General features: G+C 46.6%; 1 protein-coding gene across 1 annotated transcript; it reads right to left on the reverse strand.

Moving 5' to 3' along the window:
- Positions 1 to 10,378: 10,378 nt before the first annotated feature.
- Positions 10,379 to 24,203, reverse strand: LOC147912832 (tetrapeptide repeat homeobox protein 2-like). The gene is made up of 5 exons (XM_087421915.1): positions 24,027 to 24,203; positions 22,703 to 22,852; positions 20,250 to 20,401; positions 11,401 to 11,677; positions 10,379 to 10,866 (listed from the first exon to the last, which is right to left on the reverse strand). Exons 1-5 carry the CDS (start codon positions 24,201 to 24,203, stop codon positions 10,411 to 10,413), a joined length of 1,212 nt encoding a protein of 403 aa, XP_087278041.1. The 3' UTR covers positions 10,379 to 10,410.
- Positions 24,204 to 26,194: the final 1,991 nt, after the last annotated feature.

Genomic DNA, 26,194 nt, shown 5'->3' on the forward strand with positions numbered 1-26,194 from the left:
AGACAATAGAAAAGATCAATGAAACTGAGAGCTGATTTTTTGAAAAGAGAAACACAATAGACAAACCTTTAGCTCAACTCACCAAGGAAAAAAAGAGAGGGCTCAAATAAATAAAATTAGAAATGAAAGAAGAGACATTACAACTGATACCACAGAAATACAAAGGATCATAAGAGACTACTAAAAACAATGAAATGCCAACAAATTGGACAACCTAGAAAAACGTGGATAAATTCCTAGAAACATACAACCTACCAATATCGAATCATGAAGAAATAGATAATTTGAACAGACTAATTACTAGTAAAGAGATTAAATCAACAATCAAAAATCTGCCAACAAATAAATCCCAGGACGAGATGGCTTCACTGGTGAGTTCTACCAAACATTTAAAGAAGAATTAATACTAATCCTCCTCAAACTCTCCCAAAAAACTGAAGAGGAACGACCACTCCCAAATTCATTTTATGAAGACAATACTACCCTGATACCAAAACAAGACAAAGACAGTTCAAGAAAAAATGTTACAGGCCAGTATCCCTGCTGAACATATATGCAAAATTCCTCAACAAATATTAGCAAACCAAATCCAACAGTCCATTAAAAGGATCATACACTATGGTCAAGTGATTTATTCCAGGAATACAAGTATGGTTCAACATCCAGAAATCAATCAATGTGATACATCACATTAACAAAATGAAGGATAAAAATCATCTGATCATCTCAATAGATGCAGAGAAAGCGTTTGACAAAATTCAACATCAATTCATGAAAAAAACTCTCAACAAACTGGGTATAGATGGAACGAACTTCAACATAATAAAGGCCATATATGATAAGCCCACAACTAACATCATATTCAATGGTGAAAAGCTGAAAGCATTTCCTCTAAGATCAGGAGCAAAACAGGGATGCCCACTCTCACCACTTTTATTCAACATAGTATTGGAAGTCCTAGCCAGGCAATCAGACAAGAAAAAGAAATAAAAATCGCCGAAACTGAAAAAGAGGAAGTAAAACTGTCTCTATTTGCGGATGACATGATATTATATATAGAAAACTGAAGAGACTCCACCAAAAAACTGTTAGAACTAATCAACGCATTTGGTAAAGTTGCATAATATAATATCAATATACAGGCATAAGTTGCGATTCTATACACTAACAACAAACTGTCAGAAAGAGAAATTGAGAAAATAATCCCATTTATAATTGCATCAAAAAGAATAAAATACCTAGGAATAAATTTAACCAAGGAGGTGAAAGATCTGTACACTGAAAGCTATAAGACATCAAAGAAACAAAATAGAAGAAGACACAAACACATGGAAAGATAGTCCATGCTCATGGATTTGAAGAATTAATATTGTTAAAATGTCCATACTACCCAAAGCAATCTAAAGATTCAATGCAATCCATATCAAAATTCCAATGGCATTTTTCACGGAAATAGGAAAAACAATTCTAAAATTTGTATGAAACCTCAAAAGACCCCTAGTAGACAAGGTAATCTTGAGAAAGAACAAAGCTGGAAGTATCACACTTCTTGATCTCAAACTATATTACAAAACTATAGTAATCAAAACAGTACATATTGGCATAAAAATGGACACATACATCAATGGACCAAAATAGAGAGCCCAGAAATAAATCCATGTATCTAGGGTCAATTAAATTATGACAAAGAAGTCAAGAATATACAATGGGGAAAGGATAGTCTCTTCACTAAGGGGAAAACTGGACAGCCACATGCAAAAGAATGAAACTTGACCCCTTACTTACACCATATACAAAAATCAACTTAAAATGGACTAAAGATTTGTACATAAGACCTTAAACCATAAAACTACTGGAAGAAATCACAGGATAAACGATACTTGACACTGGTCTTGGCAATGATTTTTTGGATTTGACACCAAAACAAAGGCAACAAAAGCAAAAATAAATAAGTGGGATTACATCAAACTAAAAAGCTTCTGCCCAGCAAAGGAAACTATCAACAAACTGGAAGGCAACCTATGGAATTGGAGAAAATATTTGCAAATCCTATATCTGATAAGGGGTTAATTTCCAAAATATATGAAGAACTCATACAATCGGTAACAGAAAACCCCCAACAACCCTATTAAAAATTGGGCAGGGGATCTGAATAGACATTTTTCCAAAGAAAACATACAAATGTCCAACAGGTACATGAAAAGGTGCACAGCATCACTAATCATGAGGGAAATGCAAATAAAAACCACAATGAGCTATCACTTCAAATCTGTTAGGATGCCTATTAACAAAGAAACAATATATAACAAAAGTTTGTGAGGATGTGGAGAAAGTGAAACCTTTGTATACTGTTGGTGGGAATAGAAATTGGGTGCGGCCACTATGGAAATCAGTTTGGACGTTCCTCAAAAAATTAAAAATAGAACAGTTATCTGATCCAGCAATCCTACTCCTGGGGATTTGTCCCAAAGAAGCGAAATCATGATCTCAAAGACGTATCTGCACTCGCACGATCAATGCAGCATCATTCACAATAGCCAAGAAGTGGAAACAACTAAAATGTCCCTTGACAAATGAGTGGATAAAGAAAACGTGGTCTATACAGACAATGCAATGTTACTGAGCCTTAAAGAAAGGAAATTCCGCCATTTGCAACAATATGAATGAACCCGGAGGACATTGTGCTAAGTGAAATATACCAGACGCAAAAGGTCAAATACTGCATGATTCCACTTACACGAGGTGTCTAAAATAGTCATCCTCATAGAAAGAGAGAGTGGAATGGTAGTCGCTAGGGGTCAGGGGGAGAGAGAAATGGGGACTTGCTGTTTAATGGGTATAAAGTTTCAGTTACACACGATAAATAAGTTCTGGGGCCAGCCCCGTGGCGTAGTGGTTAAGTGCGCACGTTCGGCTGCTGGCGGCCTGGGTTCGGAGCCCGGGCGCGCACCGACGCACCGCTTATCAGGCCATGCTGTGGCGGCATCCCATATAAAGTGGAGGAAGATCGGCACGGATGTTAGCTCAGGGCCGGTCTTCCTCAGCAAAAGAGGAGGATTGGCATGGATGTTAGCTCAGGGCTGATCTTCCTCACACACACACAAAAAAAGATAAATAAGTTCTAGAGATTTGCTGTATAATATTGTGCCTATTGTAATTAACAATAATGTATTGTACAATTAAAAATTTATTAAGAGGGTAGATCTCATGTGTTCATAGCACAATAGAAAAGTAAGTAATTAATTAAAAATAAGTAGAGATTTTTTATTTTCAGAAAAGAAAGAAAGAGAAGTCTCGAATCAATGATCTAAACTTCTAGGTCAAGAAGGTAAAAAAGAAGTGCCAAATAAACCCAAAGCCAGCAGAGAGAAAGAAACCATAAAGATTAGAGAAGAAGTCAATAAAATTCAAAACAGAAAAGCAATAGAGAAAATCAAGGAAACAAAATCGAGTACTTTGAAAAAAATCAACTTGATAAAACTCTATCAAGACTTACTGAGAGAGAAAGAAAAGACAGCCAGCAACATTAGGAATGTAAGCAGAGGCGACTCAACCCCACAGACATTTAAAAGATAATAAGGCAGTGCTATGAACAACTCTGCACATAAATTCAACAATTTGTGTTAAACGTACCAGTTCCTCAAAAAATACAACCTACCAAAAGTCACCCAAGATGAAACAGATAACATGAATAACCCCATAAGTAATAAAGAAATTGGATTCATAGTTTAATACCTTCTGAAAAAGAAATCTCCGGGCCTAGATGATTTTATCAGTGAATTCTACCAAACACTTAAGGAAAAATAAGACCAATTCTACACACTGTGTTCCAAAATAGGGAAGAGGATTAAACACCTCTCAACTCATTTTCTGAGATCAACATTATCCTGATACTAACAACAGAAGACACTGCAAAGAAAGAAAACTACAGACCAGTATTGTTTATAAACACAGATGCAGAAATTCTCAATAAAATCTTAGAAAATTGGATCTGGCAATATACACAGAGGATAATAAGTCACGACAAGTGAGATTTCCCCCAAGAATGCAAAGCTGATTCAACATTCACAAATCAATCCATGTAATCCACCGTACCAGCAGATTAAAGTAGAAAAATCACAGAAACATATCAACGGATGCAGAAAAATCATTTAATCAAATTCAACCTACATTCTTGATAAAAACTTTCAGCAAACTAAGAATAGAAGGAACTTCCTGTCCCTAATAAAGGCTTCTGCAAACACCTACGACTAACATCCTGCTTCATAGTGACAGACTGAAGGCTTCCTCCCCAAGACTGGACACCAGGCTAGGATGTTCATGATCACCATTCCTATTCACCCACATCCTGGAAGTCTGAGTCAATGCAATCAGGCAGGAGAAGGAAAGAAAAGCCACACAGCTTGGAAAAGGAGAACTAAAATTGTCTCTATTTGCAGACGTTGTAGACTCTTCAGCAAAACAAAACAAAAGAATAAAACCACTCCTAGAGCTAGGAAGTCAATTTAGCAAGATTGTAGGCTACAAGATAGCCACATAAAAATTAATTGTACTTCACTATAGTAGCAAAGTACAATTGGAAACTGAAATTTTAAAATATCTATTATAGCTTCTCATAAAAGAAAGCAAGCATAAATAAAATATGGAGAGGATCTGTATTCTGATAACTACAAAATGCTGATGACGGAAGTCAGAGAAGGTCCAAATATATGAAGAAACATACTATGTTTATGGTTTGGAAGGCTCAGCGTAGTAAAGATGTCAGTTCTCCCCAAATTCAGCTAAAGGTTTAACCCACCCACAATCAAAACCCAACAGTACTTTTTGAAAATCCCTACAGTATTTTTTGTAGATATAGACAAGCTGATTGTAAAATTTGTATGGAAAGGCAAAGGAACTAAAATAGCTTAAACAATTTTGAAAAAGAAGAATAAAGTTGGAGGAGTTATACTCCCCCCATTTAAGTTTACTATGAAGCTACACTAATCAATAAAATGTTACACAAGGATAATGGAACAGAATAGAGAATCCAGAAATAGACCCACCCAATTATGATCAATTGATTTTGAGTGGAGACGTAAACCCAATTAAAGGGAGAAAGCATATTCCTTTCAGAAGATAAATGGTGATGTTACTAATGAACTGGGACCTAAACTTCACACCTTATACAAAAATTAGTTCAAAATGGATCATAAATCTATATATAAAAGAGAAAAGTACAAAACTTTTAAGAAAAAGTATAAAAGAAAATCTTCACGACCCAGGGTCAGGCTATGAGTTCTTAGATATGACGTCAAAAGTATGACCCATAAAAGAAAAGTGAGAAATCAGATTTCTTAAACAATGTTTAAAGTTTTGCTCTGCAAAAGCCCCTGTTAAGAGAATGAAAAGACAGTCTACAAATGGAGAAAAATATTTGTAAATAACATATCTGGCAAAGGACTTGTTCCAGAGTATATCAGAATGTATAAAGAACTTTCAAAACTCTGCAGTAAGAAAACAACGATTTTTTTTTAATAATCAAAAGATTTGGACAAACACCTCACGAAAGAGGATATAAAGATGGCAAATAGCATATGAGAAGATGTTTAGCATCATTAGCCCTTAGGGAAATAAAAAATTAAAGCCACAATAAGACACCAGGACATACCTATGGGAATGGCTAAAAGAGAAAATACTCCCATGACCTAGTGCTGGCAGGGATGGAAGCAGCTGAATCTCTTATGCTCTACTGGTGTCTTAGTCCGTCTGGGCTCCTATAACAAAACAGCATAGATGGGGTGGCTTATAAACAACGGAAATTTATTTCTCACTGTTGTGGAGGCTAGAAGTCTGAGATCAGGTCCCAGTGTGGTCAGTGAGGTCCCTCTTCTGGGTGGCAGACTTCTGCTTGTATCTGAACATGGTGGAAGGGGGTGCTAGCTCTCTGGGGTCTCTTTGATCAGGGTGCTAATCCCATTCACGAGGGCCTCACTTTGCCCTCATGACCTAATCACCTCCCAAAGGCCCACTTCCTAATGCCATCCCCTTGGGCATTTGATTTCAGCATAAGATTTTTGAGGGACACAAACGTTCAGACATAACAATGTTAGAAATGCCAAATTGTCAGTCACTCAGAAAAACAGTTAGGCAGTTTCTGGTCAGTCACTCAGAAAAACAGTTAGGCAGTTTCTGGTAAAGTTTTGTTGTCTTAATAAATCAAATCACAGCAACATTTTTGTGTCTGGCTTCCTTTACTCCTCATTATGCTCATCAGATTCAAACTCTCATTTAGTATTTCATCGAGTGAATGCACCAAAACTTATTTTATCCATGATGTTGTTGATGGGCGTTTGGGAAGTTTCTAGCTTGGGCTTATGATCCTGGATGCACCTGTGAATGTGTCTTTTTGTGTCTCTTGGTGAAGATTTCTGTTGGGTAAGCACCCAGGACTGTAATTGCTGGATCATAAGATGTGTGTGCGTGAGGATTTAGAAGCTGCTGCCAACTGTTTTCCAAATGGGTTGTTCCAATTTAAATTCTCACCAGCCATGGTTCCAAATCCTTGCAAAATTAGCATTTTCTAGCTGTTTGGTTTAGCCTTTAATATAATGTTGCCTTTGTGTCTTTTCCCTGCTTTTCTACCGCTGAACGTGGAACATCTCTCCACCCACCCAAGGGCCCCAGCTCTGGAGCGGTGTTGTGTTGGTGCCCCCTGGTGGCCGTGATGCATCACAACAGGTACGTGGACGCCCTGTCTCCTCTAGTCTCAAGGGTGCCCCTGAATAAACCACATCTTTGATCTGACCCAACTGTGTCTCTAGACACGTTATTTCTTGCAACAGTAATTTTAAAACGGCACTAATTTAGGGTTACTTCCTCTTAGGCATTTTATTTAGAAGAATTTCAAGTAAAGTCAAATAAAATGTTTTTCTTTTTCTTTTACAAGCAAAATTACTGGCAGATACTGTTTTCAATTGCTATAAAAACAACCATGACCATTAAAAATATTTTTATGGCACTTATTTAGATGGATTTCTGTGAAAAGTACAATCAGATACAGCAATTTTGAATTTTCTTTTAGTGAAATAAAGCCTTGGTACAGTCTTAGTAATATCAGCGATATATTAACACTCTGAGTCCATCTGCTTCTCAGCAGAGATTTGGCTGAGAGCAGTTCTCAGACTTTGCACATTGGAATATTCTGGGAGCTTTAAAACATACTGGTGCTCAGGTCCCACCACCAGAGACTGCATCATTGGCCTGGGGAATAGGAATGTTAACACTCCCAGAGGCTCTAATGGGTGGCAAAGTTTGAGAACCGTGACTTAGTTCAGTGGTTCTCAAAGTGTGGTTTTCAGACCAGCAACATCAGCATCACCTGGGAACTGAGAAATGCAAAGTCTCAGGCCCCTCTCAGGTGTTCTGAATCAGAAATCAGGGATCTGGGATGATGCAAGGTGTCGAAAGCCAGAGGCTTCCCTGAGGTGAGCATCCTGCAGGGACCAGACAGGGCCTGGCAGACTTGGAGTATGGGGAACGAGGTAACTTGTCTGGTTAGATGGAGGTTTCCTGTGAGCAGCCTCCAGGTTAAGACAGGTGAGGTGTCACAGGCCCCACCTTCCCTCTGGCCAGGCTGAGGAGGCAGCACACCTGGGTCTCAGTGATGACTCTGTCCAATTCAAACAGTGCTCCACCCTCCGCACCACCCAGAGACTCAGTTTGTCACTTCTAGAAAATGGGTTACCTCTTCTATTTTGTCCAACGTCTGTGTTTTCATCCTAGAAATGGAGCTCCATAGAAACTAAAACTAGAAACTGTGTTCACTCTCCTGCCTTTTCCTCCAGAGCCCCGGACAATGGTTGCGTTCTTTGTTCCAAACATTGTTCCCCCTGGACAAGGGAACATCCTGTGTCTCTGGGCCCAAATATATCCCGTGCTGCTGCCTGGATATCTCAAAATGGGTTTCTGCTTCACCTGTTGATTCAGGGACCCCGTCTGTCCCTTCTGGTAATGGACCCTCAGTCCCAATCTCTCCAGATTTCTGTTTGACTTCCTTCTCCCCTCTCCCCAGTCCTCACAAGGCAAAGATACTTCTAACCTCACCACCTCCATCTCCACCCGAGCTGCCAGAACAGAATTCAGCTTGAACTTTACCCATTTGTTGAAGGTACAATGAACTCTCTTCATATACACCCTGAGTCCTTTTCCTGCATGCACTGTGGCTGAGTCTAAAAGCTTCACCTTCTCCAGAGTAAAACACACAGTTGATTCTTGTCTTTATCATGTTGCAATGGATACGAATGGACGTGGGATCATCATGAAAACAACAAAGATAGATCACCATGGATCATAGGGATCACCATGGGTCCCACCAGATCACCAGTGCTGACCGCAGCTATATGATTGACGGTGCAACAGTTTTTGTCTCGCTACAGGTAGGAAAACAAAGAGAAATTCTTGCTCTGGCACTGCCCTGGGGGACACAGATGTGGGGAAGTTCCAAGATCTACCCTCAGGGAGTCACCACCTCCCTCCTTCCTGAGCTGAACAGGAAGTCCAGATGCCGCCACTGGGGACTGTCAGGACACAGCCTGGGATTGTGAGGAGAGTTGGGTAGAGCTTCCTAGGTGATGGTGACGATTCCTGATTCAGAAGGCGGGGGCAGCCAGCCCCTTGGCGTAGCAGTTAAGTGCTCGTGCTCCGCTGCTGGTGGCCCAGGTTTGGATCCCGGGCGCGCACCGATGCACCGCTTGTCAAGCCATGCTGTGGCGGCATCCCATACAAAGTGGAGGAAGAGGGTCACAGATGTTAGCCCAGGGCCAGTCTTCCTCAGCAAAAAGAGGAGGATTGGCATGGATGTTAGCTCAGGGCTGATCTTCCTCACACACACAAAAAATGAAGGAGATGGGGGTGGTGAGACTTCTTGGGTAAGAGGAGAAATGGAGTTGAGAAGATGAGGAGGGGAGGAATCCTGTGCCACCTAATCCATCACTTTCTATTCAGCCAGTCAGGGCAAACGCAAACTGTCTCCATTCAGTTATAAAATTAATCCCTTTTCCATCCACTGTTGGCCCTTTGGTGCCTGGAGGTCCCCAGGGGAACCACCCTTTGCCTCCCTGCCCAGGATGTGAGTCTGAATCTTCTCTCACACCCTTCCCCCAGGAAGTCCACAGGGACTGCACCCCCTCGGCTCCCTCTTCTGGGATAGATGGGAATTACATTCCTCCCTGCCCTCCCTCACAATGTCAGAATCTGACTGGGGTGGGGTCCAGTGTTTTTATGTGTGTCCATCCCTACCAGGGTCTGTCAGATACGCAGGAGGGGCTTTCTTTATATCCTGGCAGTCTGTCTCCTCCCTCCCCCCATCACTCCCCTCCAGAGCCTGTCACATGGGTGACCCCCTCCCAAATCTGATCTAATTCTCTCTCTGCTCTGCTGAGGCTGACATGGCCTAAGAGGATTGAAGCATTTGCTAAGTGGGACCAGGACAGGGTCAGAGAACCAGCTGTGGGGACACCCAGGGCCCAGGACGGCCACAAGGGGGCAGCAGAGGCACCAGGAGACTGGAGTCAGAGGAGCAGAGAGAAGGGGTGAAGGGTCTCCTCCAGTGTTGGGGGCGTGGATACCAAAGGAGGGGACACAGGAGCTGGCTCTGCAGGAAACAATGCTTACAAGATGACCACGAACTTTATTAATTTTCAAATTGTCAAGCCCAAAACAATGTCCAGATAAGTTATTAGAATTAAAGAGAACTGAGGCAGGTCACTGGATACAAAATAAACATGTCAGCTGAATCCTATACACAGGACAAACAGAATTTTAAAATAAAATTAAAAATACCATCTAAAATGTTAGGCAATAATAAGATGAAGTACTCAAAATAAACCTACAGAAAGATGTACAGCTGACCTCAGTGGTTAAATAGTAACACTTCCTAGAGAGTCTTGTAAACAAACAAATGAATGAATAAATAACTAGTAGACGTAGACTGGAAGGCTCAGTGTTGTAAAGATGTCAATTAATCCTAAACCATTTATGGATTTGATGCAATTTCAATTAAAGTCCCAATGACGCTGGTCAAGGCCCTTTAGAAAGCTCTCCGGCGGCTTCCACCAAAGTGAAACCCACACCTAGAGCAGCAATTCCCTGCTGGACCTCGGCACCCGCAGAAATGCCCACGTGTGCCCCAAATAACGGGGCGGGGACACTCAGAGCAGCGCGAACCTGATGGGCGCACCGTGAACAAGCAAACGCCCCCCCCGCAGGTCGGATGAAGGGAGGTGCGTCCGCGCTCAGAGGAGTGACCAGCTGTGAAGACCAACCCGCCACCGCCTCCCGCACCCGCCAGGGCGCCACGTCTTGGGCCGACGACACCCTAGTGCCCTCTGGCCCCGTGGGACATGCTGGACTTTTCAGGGACAGAATCTTCTATAAATCCTGTAACCTCCCAGGGCCCGAGTCATTCTCATCCGCAGAATCCTCCTCCTCTTGGTACCCAGACGTGGAGGAGGAGGAGGGTCCCTCTAAGGGGTCTTGGGGTGAGAGGAACGCGGTGAAATCAGGCAGTACAATGGGGTCTTGGGGGAAGTCCGAGGCGTAGGAGTTGCGAGGCCAGGCTGGGGCCGGAGCTGAGGCCAGGGCTGGAGCAGCCGGGACCACGTCCTGGGCGCCCTGCACGGGCATCCACCAGGCCTGGCCGGGGCTGTAGACGCTGGGCTCTGCTGCTGGGAAGACTCCCGCGGCGCTGGGTGGAGGGGGGCTGCAGAAACCTGGGTCCTCGGGGAGCGGGGGGCCCGGAGGGGCAGGGGCCGGGGCCCCCTGGCCTCGCCGCCTGGGCGGTTGCCGCAGCCTAGACTCTTTGGCCCGGCGGTTCTTGAACCACACCTGGGGGCACAGAGAGGACAGGGAGGGGGTGTGAGAGGAGAGGGGCGGCTCACCTGCTCTGCCCCAGGCGGGAGGCTGATCTGGTGAGAAGGGCCGGCTCACACCTCTCCCTGGGTCCCACACACAATGAGAGGCCCCTGGGGTTGAGGAGGCCGGGGGAGGGGTGCAGAGGGCAGGGGGGGACAGGGCTCGGGCACCCAGCAGCCCAGGGGCCCGGAAGGGGTCTGCCCGAGAGGGACCCGAGTTCACAGAGGCCCTGAGGTCTGGGCACCGGGAGTCCCCGCAGGGCGTCACTCTGGGCACGATGGTGTGGCCGCTTTGTACAGCACAGGGCTGAGGTGGGCTCGGGGTTCAGCCCTCGGTGCTCACCGGGGGACCCCGTGCTAGCTGTGGGACGCAGGGCAGCGCTCGGCCCCTCTGGCCTCGGTCTCCTCGCCTGCAGCGGGAGGGCGGGGAGGTGGCCCAGGGGCCCAGCCGGTGGTCAGTGGGGAGGTGGGGGCGGGTCAGGGGTGACTGTGGCGGGCGGGGGCAGACCTGCACTTGGTGCTCCTGCAGGGACAGCCTGGCCGCCAGGGCCTCGCGTTCCTGGTAGGTCGGGTACTTGTTCCCCTGGAAATGGCTCTCCAGCGCCTGCTGCTGCCCCTGACTGTACACCGTGCGCTCCTGCCGCCGCCTCCGCGGGGGGCTCGAGGACGGTGGGGGACCTGGCCGGGGGGGAAGCAGGGTGAGACGAGCCCCGCGGACAGTCCCGGCCCCCAGGCACCCTCCCCCTGCCTGGGCCAGACCTTGGGAGCAGGTGAGGGGCTCAGGCCTGAGGGCGGAGGCACAGCTGAGGATGAGGGTGTGGACTCGGAGCAGGCGCCCTGGGGTCAGGCTGGCTCTCCACCCTCCAGCCCCGGCCCCGCACCCGTCTGGGCCTCAGTGTCCACATCTTTGAAATAGGCCTGATAACAGCTCCTGTAACATTATCACACCTCACCTGCCTCCCCCACCCCCTCCCATCCAAGGGCCGAAGCCACCCTGACACTTGCAGGGGCCACTGTGTGCTCGCCTCGCCCCAGTAATGGAATTCCAATCCCCAAACTCCACTGGGCCACAGCCCAGCAGGCTCTCCCAGATAGTTGGGCCAGTCTCCGGACGCCCAGAAGGCCTCTCCAGCCTCAGCCACAGGATCCCACCCGCACAACCTCACCCACTGCCCAGGCCCCTTGCTCCGGGGCCTAGACTCACCCATGAGAGACCCGGGTTCTTGCATGCTCGCTGCCGCTCTGCTCCCTGCGTGTGAGGCTCTGTCCACAAGGCCTGGGGCTTAAATCCCACCTCCACGCTGTGCCCACCCAGGCACACCTTAAGGGTCCCGGGACCCTCCCTCTCTCGCCCCACCCTCAGCCCCACCCCTTGCCAGAGACGCCATGGTTCATTAATCCTTTCATTATTGAGCAGCAGCTGTGTGCCGGGCCCTGTGCTGGGGGCTGGGAACCCCCGTGGGAAGGCAGCCTTGGTCTGACCATCATGGGGCTCTAGCTCAGGGGACCCGGCATTGCCTGTGCTGTGGGATCCCCATACCAGGAAACGGGCTCTCCTGCCAGCCAGCCAGTGCCCGGGGGGTCATCCTACCCCTTCCCAGTCCTGGGAGCCCCACCTCCCTGTCCAGCCACCATCCTCTATTGCCTGGACGACACAGCAAGCCACTCCCCAGTCCCCCAGCCCGCCCTCACCCCTCTGGTCCATTCTCCAAGTAGCCCTCAGGTTCTGGACATGGGGAGGGCTCAGACACAGTGGCCCTGAGGTTGGTGGGTGTCTGTGCTGATCTTCCAAGTGGATGAAATTCGCATGGGGGTGCAGATGGAGAGCGCCCATTTCCTTCTGTGAATGAACAAACTGGGTCTGATTTACGTGTTGGACTCAGGAGCTTGAGTCACAGGAGTCCGGGCCCTCCGAGCTGCATAGACCTGCGTCTACACATCAGACTGAACTCCTGGCCTGTGCCGGGGTCTGTGGGACCTGGATCAGGAAAAACACAACTTAGGATGCTCAGTCCCCAGGGGACTTTATTACCATGAATGAGAATGAAGAGTAAACAGGTGACCAAACACAACATGAAACAGAGCAGAGAGCTCTTGTTATTAGGGGTTTACCTCCCTCTCTGATCTGCCACTGAACAGTGGCTTCTACCATAACTGGATGTTTATTCTGCTTCCTTTCCGGCAACATTCTGCCACAATTGGACAATGTTTCTGCTTTTTGGGGCAGCTGGGAAAACACTGGTCAACAAGATACTTGATGGCCCAGCTGTCAACAAAGGATAGGGCCGGCCCCGTGGTATAGCAGTTAAGTGTGTGCGCTCCGCTACTGGTGGCCCAGGTTTGGACCCCGGGTGCACACCGACGCACTGCTTCTCTGGCCATACTGAGGCCGTGTCCCACATACACCAACTAGCAGGATGTGCAACTATGACATACAGCTATCTACTGGGGCTTTGGGGGAAAACAAAAAAAGGAGGAGGATTGGCAATAGATGTTAGCTCAGAGCCAGTCTTCCTCAGCAAAAAGAGGAGGATTAGCATGGATGTTAGCTCAGGGCTGATCTTCCTCACACACACACAGAGGATAATCTAGAAATTTCCTTGGTCTATAAGATGTGACTAGATGGCCACCTTCTCCCTAACTTTTTAAAGAAATTAAATGTAACATTTTGCTGATTAGATTGGCAAAGATTGAGAAGAGGGACCAAGCCTGGGATTGGTAGGTGAAGGGTGGGGAATCTGATCTTCTGGGGCTTTGGGAGTGTAAGTTGGTTTTGTAGACAGACTTGGTGATACCTGTCAGTATCTCTCAGCCAAAGACCACCAGGAGGACACTGGAGATACATCCATTCTGTCCAGAAGCCTGGGTGACCCCATCTCCGTGTGGCAGGATCCTGATGGAGTCAGGAGTCAGGGAGAGCCTGGCTGATAAGGCTCTCAGTCCAGGAAGCTGGACATTACACAGGAGATCAAACTCAAAATTAAATAAAGGGGGCCGGCCCCGTGGCTTAGCGGTTAAGTGTGCATGCTCCGCTACTGGCAGCCCGGGTTCGGATCCCGGGCGCGCACCGACGCACCGCTTCTCCGGCCATGCTGAGGCGGCGTCCCACATACAGGAACTAGAAGGATGTGCAGCTATGACATACAACTATCTACTGGCGCTTTGGGGGAAATAAAAATGAGGAGGATTGGCAATGGATGTTAGCTCAGAGCCGGTCTTCCTCAGCAAAAAGAGGAGGATTAGCGTGGATGTTAGCTCAGGGCTGATCTTCCTCACACACACACAAAAAAAATTAAATAAAGCACACAGACATTGTTATAATAGGTCTAGCTCATAATTTTGAGCTGCTACTTAGCGTTCTATAGTGGCAAGTACCATCATCCATCAATGCTTCCTCATCTAACAGATTGTCACACCTCATAAATACGCTGGGGATACAGTAGTCACCAGGAAAGCAATGTCCCTACCCTTGAGGTTTTCTCTGTAGCAATTTATTTGTCCAATAAAGACATAAATAGATGGACGAGGTCACAGATACTATGTTATGAAAATATACAAGGACACTCAGGGCAGCACTATTCACAATAGCCAAAAAGTGGAAACAAACCAAAACATCCATCAACTGATGAAGGGTGTGGACAGCGCTAATAAAATGGAGAGACGTGTGTCAAGGCTTCTCATACGGAGCTGGGAGGCCATTAAGGAAATGGGGTTATGCACACACACCACGTCTCTACCCAGATGGAGTGTAACTTTTGAACTCTGCTTCACTGTTGTCATCTGACCTTCTTTCAAGAAATCTGCTTACTCCCCTAGATAAGAACTTTCTGCTTTAGAGATGGCCTTAGCAACCAATCACGTCTAGCCGAGAAGTAACAGTTGTTGTCAGCACCAGTCACATATTTTGCAAAACAACTTGTGTAATGTATCTCTTTTTACCCGTATAAACCTTGTCTCCTTTGTCTTCCTTGGTACTTTCGGTTTGCTGCTGAAGGCCATATCTCCCTGGTTTGCAAACTGTATGAGCAATAAAGCTTTCTTGACTAAATTCTTGCATTCCAGATATTTTTGTTGACAAGGGATAAACACAATGTCATATATTCATATGATGGAATATTATTTAACCACAAAAAGGAATGCAGTACTGATCTATGCTACCACATGGATGAACCTTGAAAACATTATGTTAAGTGAAAGAAGCCAGACACAAGGGGTCACATATTGTATGATTACATTTATATGAAATGTCCAGAATAGACAAATCCATAGAGATAGAATGTAGATTAGTGGTTGACAGGAACTGGGGGGAGGTGGGAGTGGGGACTAACTAGTGATGGGTATGGGGTTTCTATTTGCGGTGATGAAAATGTTCTAAAATTGATTGTGGTGATGGATGCACAATTCTGTGAATATACTAAAAAACATTTAATTGTATACTTTAAATGGATGAATCTTATGTTATGTGGACACATATCAATAAACAAATATAAATTAATGCAACACTCATTATATTGCCCACTGGACGGATCAAGATGAAGGAGATGGACCTCGTGGGGCATAGGATGGGGACTGTGGCTTGCTGTTGCTATTGATGGAGTGTAGGTTGGTAAAAGAATTCAGGAGATTTTGGAGACCAATTTGGAGACATCTGATAAAGGATCAAATGAGCATCGTACCCTTTGACTCATGGGAGAACTCTTGCCCGCTGTGAACAAGCTCAACTAGATTTACTTGACATATCAGTTAGCTGAGTTAATTGAATTAAATCATGTCCATGAATAAATAATTCTTTGCAACTTCAGACAGTGGAATACTAATTAACAGTTAAAAGGGATCAGGGGTAGAACTTTTAGTAACAATTTCTGATTTTCATTGTACGTTTTGTTTTGTTTGCATGGTGGAGGTCTGCCTTCATTTTGCCAGAATAAATGTGTCATGAGCACAGAGTCCTTGTTAGTCTTTTTTTTTTTTTGCTCTGGAATCTCCTTGTCTAGAATGAGAAAAGCTCGAGGTTGATGACTACTATGTGTTAAATAATTGAATGAGTCTGTAGTTTTTGACACTGAGTAATGTCTCAGGCACACTGTTCATTTCTGAGAATGTAGACATTTGATAAGCACATGCAAAAATATATATATATACACATACATACATATTTAAATTAACAACAACAAAACACCAAGCAAAAATTAATTACTCAGAGATTATGGGGAATGTTGAATGTTCATTTTCTCTCTTTCCAACTGCTTCATTTTGTTTTTTTAATTTGCAAGCAGGAAAACAAGGAAAATTTCTGGCTTTGGATGCTGCCCGGGGCATGTCTAAGACTTGCCTTCTCTTCTTCTGACCTGACTCCTTCCAGGGCTGTCTGGAAACCCAGGGGAGCAGAGCCCACCCTGGGACAGCTGGGGGAGCAGGAGCTCCCGGGGTTCCTCCTGGGCTTCCCAGACTGCCGTCCAATTCCCAAATTCAGATGGAGGGGGAGGTTGTCTGTGGCCCAGAATCCGCTTGGACAAAAGAGAAGGCGGTGAGAAAGGGAGTCGGTGGAAATGTGTGCTAACAGGAAAGAATTAATCCATTCATTTTTTATTCAGTCAGAACAGAAACAGTGGCTCTTTCCCCAACCATCATTTCCTTAGTCTCCTCTGCAACAACCACCTCTGCCTACTCTGATTCCAGGCCTCCCAGTGTGGTTGACCCATCTCTACCTCCTGCCACCAAGATGCCCACAGACAGCCAGACACCTCCCCTCTCTCTCTGCAGTGAGAGGCGTCACTCGGTGTAAGGGGGAGGGCCCACAGTGGCAGGGCAGGACAAAGAAGAGCAAGCTAGGCTTTGAAGACAACGTTGGGGAGATAGAGAGATGGTAGGGGAATTAGTCTCTGCCTTCTAGAACCTTCTGGCCTGGCTTTCTGTCATTGGGCTTCCTCTCTGTGTCTCTAGACATTGCTCTCTGCCTCCTCTTTCATTCCTGAAATACACTCAATCCTCATTATTTCCAGATTCTGTATTTGTGAAGCCGCCTCCTTGCTAAAATTTCTTTGTAACCCCAAATTGAAAACCCTCAGGATCTCTTGGCCATTCACAGACATGTGCAGAGCTGTGAAAAATTCGAGTGATCGACTTGGCGTGTTTCCAGCTGACGCCAAACACAGCGACACTCTGCCTTCTTGTGTCAGCTCTTATACTGTAAACAAGAGTCCTTTTTGAGATATATTTAGTACCACATTTTTCATATTTTTGTGCTTTGAATAATTGGGGCCGGCCTGTTGGCACAGCGGTTAAGTTTGCGCGTTCTACTTCGGCGGCCTGGCGTCCACCAGTTTGGATCCTGGGCGCGGACCTGCACACTGCTCATCAAGCCATGCTGAGCGGCGTCCCACACAGAATCAACTAGAAGGATGTACAACTATGACATACAACTATCTACTGGGGTTTGGGGGAGGAAAAAGGAAAAAAGGAGAAAGATTGGCAACAGAAGTTAGCTCAGGGCCACTGTTCCTCAAAAAAAAAAAAAAGAAAACTGTCAAATTAAAAATAAATTGTAATAAAATATATATAACATAATATTATTTTAACCATTCGTAAGTATACAATTCAGTGACATTAAATACATTCACAATATTGTGTAACCATCACCACTATTTATACTTTAAACTTTTTCATCATCCCAACAGAAACTCTGTACCTGTTAAACACTAACTCCCCTTTCTGCCCTCCCCCCAGCCCCTGGTAACCTCTATTCCACTTTCCACCTCTATGAATTTCACTAAGTACCTAATGTAAGTGGAATCATGTAATTTCTGTCCTTCCCTGCCTGGGTTATTTCACTAAGCATAATGTCTTCAAGGTGCATCTATGTTGCAGCATGTATAAAAATTTCATTCCTTTTTACGGCTGGACAATACTCCATTGTATGGACGTATCACGTTTTGTTTCTCCATCTGTTGATGGACACTTGGATTGTTTTCACCCTTTGGCTATTGTGAATAATGCTGCCATGAACATTGTACAAATTATCTGTTGTCTCTGCTTTCAATTCTTTTGGATATATACCTAGGAGTGAAATTACTGAGTCAACGGTATTTTGTGCTTTTTGTCGGTGATTTCACTGTTTAAAATGCCCCCGAGCATGGTGCTGAAGTGCTGTGGACTGTTCCTCTCAAGAAGCCTGTGATGCACTTTAGAGAGAAAACACGTGTGTTAGATGAGCTTCCTTCAGGCACGAGTTACAGTGCTATTGGCCATGAGTTCAGTGTGAACGAATCAACATATATTACATAAAGGATCTTTAAACAGAAAACAAGGTGATGTATTGATCAGCTCATGAAAATGTGGCCAGAGGCTCGCAGGAATGTAGGAGCAGGAACAAATTTGATAATTTGGTGTTTGAGGTGATTTTACAGAACATAACTACTCAAAAAAATCACAACAAAGGCTACCGAAAGTCAACTCAGAGCTTCGATGGAGGGTCTGTGCACAGGGCTGACGAGGCCTGGGATCTAATCTGGTGGGGGAGGAGTTCCAAAAATTCCCAGCAACGTGTCAGGTGCATGGAAGAATTGGACATATGCTGGTTCCCCGACCAGCTTTGTGTCTCTGCAAGTTCTTCTTGATGTCTACCCTGCCCTATTCAGAAGTTCCAGAAAGAAGGTATTTCCTGGAATCTGTGAGTTCCTGGGGCTCTCTACAGAACGATGTCCTTGGGCTTCATCCGATGCTAAAGGAAAAGCTGGCTGCCGTCGTGGGTACTTGCTCCTCTGCTCTGGAAACCCTTCCCTAGTCTTACCATTGTCCATCCTGCAGTTCGCAAAGGAGGGATGTGGAGGGGGCGCTGGGGCAGGACGGGTTGTGGGGCCCGCTCCTCAGGACAGCCCAGAACATCCTCACCACAGCCTCTGCGAATCTCATGTTTTCTTCCCCAAGACTCCATCAGAGGTGGAGAGAAAGGAGGAACTGCCAACATTTGTCCCATAAAAACACACATGCCAAGAATTAATAATCTGGATGAGAAAATAGGGTCCCTACAGAGAGGAGGGATGTTCTGAAAACGCTGGCAGAAGCATTAGGCTCTATGGTGACCATAATGGTGAGAGCCAGAGGTGGGAAAATGCTTCCAGGCACTTCCTTGCCCCTCGGTCTGCCCCCTCCCCCTGCCCCGCGGTCTCCCCCCTCCCCTGGCCCCTCAGTTTCCCCTCCCCCTGCCCCTCGCCCCCCTCTCTGCCCTTCAGTCTCCACCCTCTGTCTCTCCCCTCGGTTCCCCCTCTCTCTGCCGCTGAGTCGTCCACCCCCCCCCGGCCTTGGTCTCCCTCCTCTCTCTCCCCATGTCTCCTCCTGGGGTCTCAATGTGTGATAGGTCTCAGGCCTCCTCGTGGGGTTTCACACAAGCAGGAGGAGTGTTCATTCTCTCGGGACAGTCTGTTCACTCCCCTCCCCCACAGCCTGTCACGTGTCCCCCCTTCCCTCCCCCAAATCTGGTCTAATTCTCTCTCTGCTCTGCTGAGGCTGGCCTGGCCTAAGAGGATTGGAGCATTTGCTAAATGGGACCAGGACAGGGTCAGAGAACCCGCTGTGGGGCCAGGACGGCCACCGGGGGGCGGCAGAGGAGGCGGGAGACTGGAGACAGAGGGGCAGAGAGAGGGAGGGGGTGAGGGGAACAGAGGGGCCGCACTGCTTGGCTGTTTAGGAAACGTTCAAAGTGTCAGGAGGGTGCCAACAGTGGTGATTTTTAAGATTTACCATGAACCTATGTACTGATTTCCTACTGGCTCTGGCCTCTCTGTCCCTTTGGGAGTAACAGGGGGTTCTAGAAACTGGGAAAGGGGGTGCAGGTGTGGGGGTCTGGGGGGGCCTGAGCAGGGCCCTAGGAGATGACCTGGGGGTTCCTGGCTTGACAATGTTCTGGAAAGTCTCACCTGCCAGGAATGTATGCAGAGCCCTGAGGTCTATGTCTGCCATGGGGCATTTTGCATCTTTGGGGTGTCCAAGTAAAGCATTAAAAAAAATTCTAACATAGACTTTTAAATACATTTTTACTAAATTTAAAAATATTTTTTAAATTCCTTAGTTTTAATTTCTAACACAGTAAATAGCAATCGATATAACTGATACCAACAAAGCTCTGTGGGTCCTCAATAACTTTCAAGAGCTGGAGAGGACCCAGGTGTGTCCGTCCAGCAGAAAGTCCTGATCAGACTCTGGGCTGTGGGTGGCCTGCAGCCAAGGGCCCGGAGTCGATGGGCAAACGAGTTGATGCCCAAATGTTTCTCTTAGAAATTAGCTGTGTGTCTCGGGGCAAGGCACTCCTTTCTCTGAGTCTGCTTTCCTCCTCCCAAGACTGGAGTTGATAATCCTCACCTCTGGAGCTGACCAGTACGGAAGCTCCAGTTGTTACATCGAAATACATTCCTGAGTTTGGTCAGCATCCCCTCCCCAAAGTAGGGGAGCAACTCTCCCCATTTGGGGTTCAGGGGTTCCTGGGATGAGGGACTTTCAGTGCTAAAGCCAGACTGTCCCGAGAAAACTGGGTTGGTTGGTCACCTTATCCCTATATCCCTTAAGGGTCCACTCTTGTGTGTCCCTATGGTGCAGTCACTTCAGGGTTAATGTCCCTAAGACCTGGCCCAGCACCACAGGCTCTGCAACCGCTGTTGGGGCCCAAGCAGTAGTATATATATAAATATATATGTGACATATAATATGTCATATGATATGTAGTATATAATATAATATATATAACTCACACATATATGTCTATCTATATATATCTCTTTCATAAGTGTGAAGAAAAGTACATCTCGATAAATCTTCACAAAGGGAACACACTCCATGACCAGCACTAGATCAAGAAATGGACCCGACCAGCCCCCCAGAAGCCCTTCTCGAGTCCCCACAGTTGCTCTGTCTCCCCCGACCAGTGGCAACCTTTATCTTGACTTCTAACACCATAGATTTGGGGTGCCAGATTTTGTCATTTGTGTAAATAGGATCACACCGTTCTCTCTCCCTCTCTCCCTCCCCCCCTCTGCACACTCTCTTTTATGCCCGGCTCCTTCTGCGCTGCATTAGGAGTGTGAGATTCATTTATGTTTTGTGTGTCTCATTATTCATTTCTTTTTATCGCGGAAAAGCAACTATTCCCAGAGGGTGGCCCCTGGGGGTCACCGAGACCCTTTCGGGGAGCTCATGAGATCAAAACTACTCTCATAACAGTGCTCAGAGGGTATTTGCCCTTTTCGCGTCATTTCGTGGTGGACCTTTCCGGAGGCTGCAAGACAGGCACTATGTCAACAGACCGAATGCCCCAGCGGCTCCCGTTTGGCCCCACGGTAAAGAGATTTGGGAGACTAAACGGTGCCACTCTTTGTGTTAACTTATCCCATTTCAGAAACAGTTATTTTTTCATTTAAAAATACATTGTTTTGGGGCCGGCCCCGTGGCTTAGCTGTTAAGTGCGGGCGCTCCGCTACTGGCGGCCTGGGTTCGGATTCTGGGCGTGCACCCACCCGCCACTTCTCCGGCCATGCTGAGGCCGCGTCCCACATACAGCAACTAGAAGGATGCGCAACTATGACATACAGCTATCTACTGGGGCATTGGGGAGAAAAAGGGAAAAAAAGGAGGAGGATTGGCAATAGATGTTAGCTCTGGGCCAGTCTTCTCAGCCAAAAAATGAGAGGAGGATTGGCATGGATGTTAGCTCAGGGCTGATCTTCCTCACACACACAAAAAATACCTTGTTTTAAGTTAACATGTCTTGGATTTATTTTGAAAGAACTGATAAATACTTTATATTTTTTTATTCCTCAGTTTTAATTTTTAATGCAGTAAATGTAATGAATATAACTAATATAAATTAATGCTCTTCAGTTCTTAGATGACTTTTAAGAACTTAAAAGGGTCATGAGACCAACGAGTTTTAGACCCATCTTTGGGCAGAACTGTTCTGCTGGGAGGGTCTCTTCTGCTATTAAGGGGCCTCTGAGTGGCTTCCAGTTTGAGGCTATTGTGAAAACTGGTGCTATGAGTCTTCTTGTTCTCGTCTTTTCTGTGACACAGGTACGCATTTCTGTTGGGTACGTACCAAGAAAGGAAATCAGTGGTCATATGATAGGCATACATTCAACTTTTAAAAATACTGCCAAGTGGTTTTCCAGAGGGGCTGCTGAACTTTACATGCTTACCAGCCGTGTGTGAGAGTCTCAAATGCCCCCCACCCTCGACAACACATGAGGTTGGCGGTCTTTCATTTTAATCATCCTGGTGGGACATAGCAGTATCGCCGTGAGGTTTTAATTTGCATTTCCCTGAAGACTGATGGAACCGTGTGCCCTGTGTCATTCGTTGATGGACCATTTACTGTTCTCACTTTTTTTTTTTTTGTGAGGAAGATCAGCCCTGAGCTAACATCCATGCCAATCCTCCTCTTTTTGCTGAGGAAAACTGGCCCTGGGCTAACATCTGTGCCCATCTTCCTCCACTTTGTATGGGACGCCGCCACAGCATGGCTTGACAAGTGGTGCGTCGGTGCGCGCCCGGGATCCGAACCTGGGCCGCCAGCAGTGGAGTGTGCGCACCTAACCGCTACGCCACGGGGCCGGCCCCTGTTCTCACTTTTGAAATGTCTAAGTCTTCTGCAACCCAGGTGAATTTCAAGTCATAATCCCAAAGGGTGGAGCGAGGGAGCTCATCATCCCTGCCCTGGGGCCCAAGGCTGGTGCTCAAGGGCTCCTGGTATTCAGCAACCACTGGGTCCCGGGTCCCACCTGAGCAGGTGCTCTGACAGGTGAGGCCTGAAGGCTCACACCCACCTTGTGGGCAGACGTGGAGATAATCCCATTCCACAGATGGGAAACTGAGCCTGAGGGTGGGGAGGAAGGTGCTCGCCGCAGGTCAGACAGCTGACAGCCGTGAGGACCCCCAGCTGGGATGCCCAGCTGCTCAGACACTGCACCAAGGGCCTTAGGAACAAGATCTCGGGGAACAATAATTCTGTGAGAACTTCCTACGAGGTAGGTCCTATTATCATCCCCACTTCGCAAGGAGGAAACTGAGGCTCAGAGAAGTAGAGTCTCCAGTCCTGTCAACTATGTCAGTGGCAGAGCCAGGGCTGAGCCAGCACCTATCCCCCCAGCCTGTGCCATCCTGGCCACCAACCTCCTCAGCCTCTTAGGACGCTCACCACAGTCCCACGGAGCTCAGACGTCCATTGCTCAGATGAGAAAACAGGCTGAGAGAGGTTCCGTCAATTCCTGAGGTCACATGAGGGGAGAGTGGCATAGCCAGGAATAGAACCCAGATCTCTAGGGCCCCAGAGCCCTACTCTTGACCCCCAAATCTACCTGGGATCCTCCAAAGCAGGATGAGGCCAGCCCCCTCCTTGCACTCATTGCAGACCAGCCCTGTGACATGGGCTTCCCCTGGCTCATCTGACTGGATCGTCATGGCAACTTGTCATTGTCCCCACTTTGCAGATGAAGAAACTGAGGCCCAGAGAGGTTACATGAAGGGCCCAAGGCCACACAGCGAGAAAAAAGCAGGCTTTAAATGCAGCCTAACGTGGTTCCACTTCAGCCCTTGGCAAGACTCTCCCAGCTCAGCTGGGTTCGTCCTCTCTCTGCAGCCACTATTGGCTCCCCTGTCCAGCGGGGACAGGGAGCTGGGGGGGATGCCCCACTACCCGACATGGGACATGAGGGAAACCGGGATTGGTGGGACAGTTAGATCCTGAACTAATCAACCCAGCAGTAATGTGATCCCTGAAACGTTCAGCATCCCAAACACTGTTGGGCAGCCCCACAGTCTTACTCCCTCCTGCTGCAATCTCATGTTCTTGGTCCTTTTGGTAAAACACACCACACCTCTTCCCTGTGTGTGGTCCCTCTGCCATTCATCCAGCCCTTCATCCATCCCTCCATATTTGCTGAGCACCTGGTCTGTGTCTAGGGTGGTCCCAGGCACTGGGAATACAGCTGAGAACAGGAGAGACGAGGTCCCAGCCCTCCCGGAGCTCACGTTCCTGTGACAGGGGCAGAAAAGAGACGAGGTGGCGATAACAGTTTTGCAGAAAATAAAACCCGGTGAGTGTGCTAGGGAGCTGGTGGGGGCGCAGGTGTGAGGAGCCCCCAGTCTTACGGTAAAGCCTGGACTGAAACTCATCGACAGTGCGATCCGAGGGTCCTCCATCATCCCACACTCCCTGAGGCTGCCCCCACAGTCTAACCCACTTCCTCCTGCTGCAACCGTGGGCCCTTGAGGGTGCTTGACAGACACCAAGATGCCTTCTCTCTTGTGCCTGTCTGTCTTGATCATTCCATCATTGAACAAAGGGGTATTTATTCCCTCTCTGTAGCTCTCCTCTATCTCACTTTGTCAGTCCTTTGATTTTCCCCGGTGTCTCTGTCTCTCTCTCTGTTCACCCCCAGCTGCTCCTGGACCCTGTCTCGTGGACCATTGTGGGTCCCCCTCTCCTTCTGGGCTCCCTCCCTGCACTAGGCTAGCTTGGGGGACAGAAGGAAGGTAGTGGTTAGGGGCCGGATCACATAGAGCTGGACACACAATGGATTTTCATCTAATTGTGGGAGGACTTAACGCTCTGATCTTCATATGAGGGATAGAGGATCCTGCGGAGAGAATAGAAGGGAGGCTCCTGTGGGGCTCTGGGGCTGGGGAAAAGAGGCTTCTGCAGCCTGCAGGTGACCTTGTCTAGGTTACCAGCAGTCCAGGTCGTGAGAAAAGCTTATATTAGGGATAATAATATTTCCCTCAAATACTCTTTTTAAAAAAATTGAGGTACAATTTACATGCAATGAAATGCATATATTTTAAATGATCAGTTTGATGGATTTTGACAAATGCTTACTTTCGTGTACTTACCATGCCTATCAAGATATAGAACAAGTGCACCACCTAAAACTTCCCTCATGCCACTTTGCAGTCAATACCCTTCTCCACTCTGGGCAATTACTTTTCTGATTTTTAAGAAATTGAGATCTAATTCATATACCATAAAAATCACCATTTTAAAGTACATAATTCAGTGGTGCTTAAGTGTTCACAAGGTTGTGCAATCATCACCACTATCTAATTCCAGAACATTTTCATCACCCCCAAAAGAAACCCTATATCCATTAAGCAGTGACTCTCCATTCTCTATCCGCCCCCAGCCCCTGACAACCATTTTCTGATTAAAAAAATTTTGTTGCTGTTCTTAACTTTGGAAATCTACAGGCTGATATGTGTTTTCCAACACCACCAAGAAATTAACTCCATTCTGACACTATCTACCTGGAGAGGGCGTCAGATCCCACAGGTTAAGGGCTCGGTCCCACAAGACTGCCCCCCGCCCCCCTTCAGATGCCAATTGAAAGTCCAGTCTGTCACCTGTGCTTCTGACCAGCTGGCTATAAATTGGAGGTTCCCATGACCGCCTCCTTGGGTTCGATTAGTTTGCTAGAGCGGCTCACAGAACAAAGGGAAACATTTACTTACTAGATTACCAGTTTATTATAAAAGGATATTAATGGATATGAATGAATAGCCAGCTGAAGAGATACATAGGGTGAGGTCCAGAAGGGTCCGCAACGTAGGAGCTTCTGTCTCTTGTGTAGTTTGGGGTGCACCACCCTCCAGACATATGCATGTGTTCTGGTTGACTAACCTAGAAGCTCTTGGAACCCCATTCCTTTCGAGTTATGATGGAGGCTGCATTACACAGGCATGATTGATTAAATCATTGGCTATTGGTGATTGACCCAATCTCCAGCCCCTCTCACATGCCAGGAGGGCAGGGGTGGGGGGACTGAAAGTTCCAAACTTCTAATCCTGTGGTTGGTTCCCCTGGCAACCAGCCCATTGTTAGGACACCTAGGGGCTTTCCAAATGTCACCACATTAACATAACAAAAGACACATTTATCAGTCCCATTACAGGAAATTCCAAGGGTTTTAGGAGCTCTGTGTGACAAATTGGACTAAGACCAAAGATATATTTCTTATTATAAATCACAATATCACATACAGTATGCACTCTTTGTGTCTGGCTTCCTTCATTCAGCATAATGTTTCGTGAAACATCTATAATGTTGTACACGCAATACATTATTCCTTTTGTTCCTTTTTGATTGCTGAGTAGTATTCCATTTTATGGCTGTGTCACAGTCTATTCTTTTACAGCTTGACAGACATTTGAGTTGTTTCCCATTTGGGACTAGTATGAAACAAAAGCTGCTATGAACGTTTCTGTACAAGTCTTATTGTGGACATATGTTTTCATTTCTCTTGGGTAAATTCCTAAGAGTGGAA

The sequence above is a fragment of the Ceratotherium simum genome, chromosome 33, assembly GCF_057802395.1.
Source record: "Ceratotherium simum simum isolate JZ-2026a chromosome 33, ASM5780239v1, whole genome shotgun sequence".
NCBI classification, from domain to species: domain Eukaryota; kingdom Metazoa; phylum Chordata; class Mammalia; order Perissodactyla; family Rhinocerotidae; genus Ceratotherium; species Ceratotherium simum.

Excerpts from the sequence above, each read along its gene's own strand:
- LOC147912832 (XM_087421915.1), bottom strand. The coding sequence starts at position 24,203 with ATGATCAAGACAGACAGGCACAAGAGAGAAGGCATCTTGGTGTCTGTC. Across the intron at positions 22,853-24,026 it reads GTTTCAGTCCAGGCTTTACC|GCCCTTGGTGCAGTGTCTGA; the intron begins GTAAGACTGGGG and ends CTTGTTCCTAAG. Across the intron at positions 20,402-22,702 it reads TCTCCACGTCTGCCCACAAG|TCTGGCTTTAGCACTGAAAG; the intron begins GTGGGTGTGAGC and ends TTCTCGGGACAG.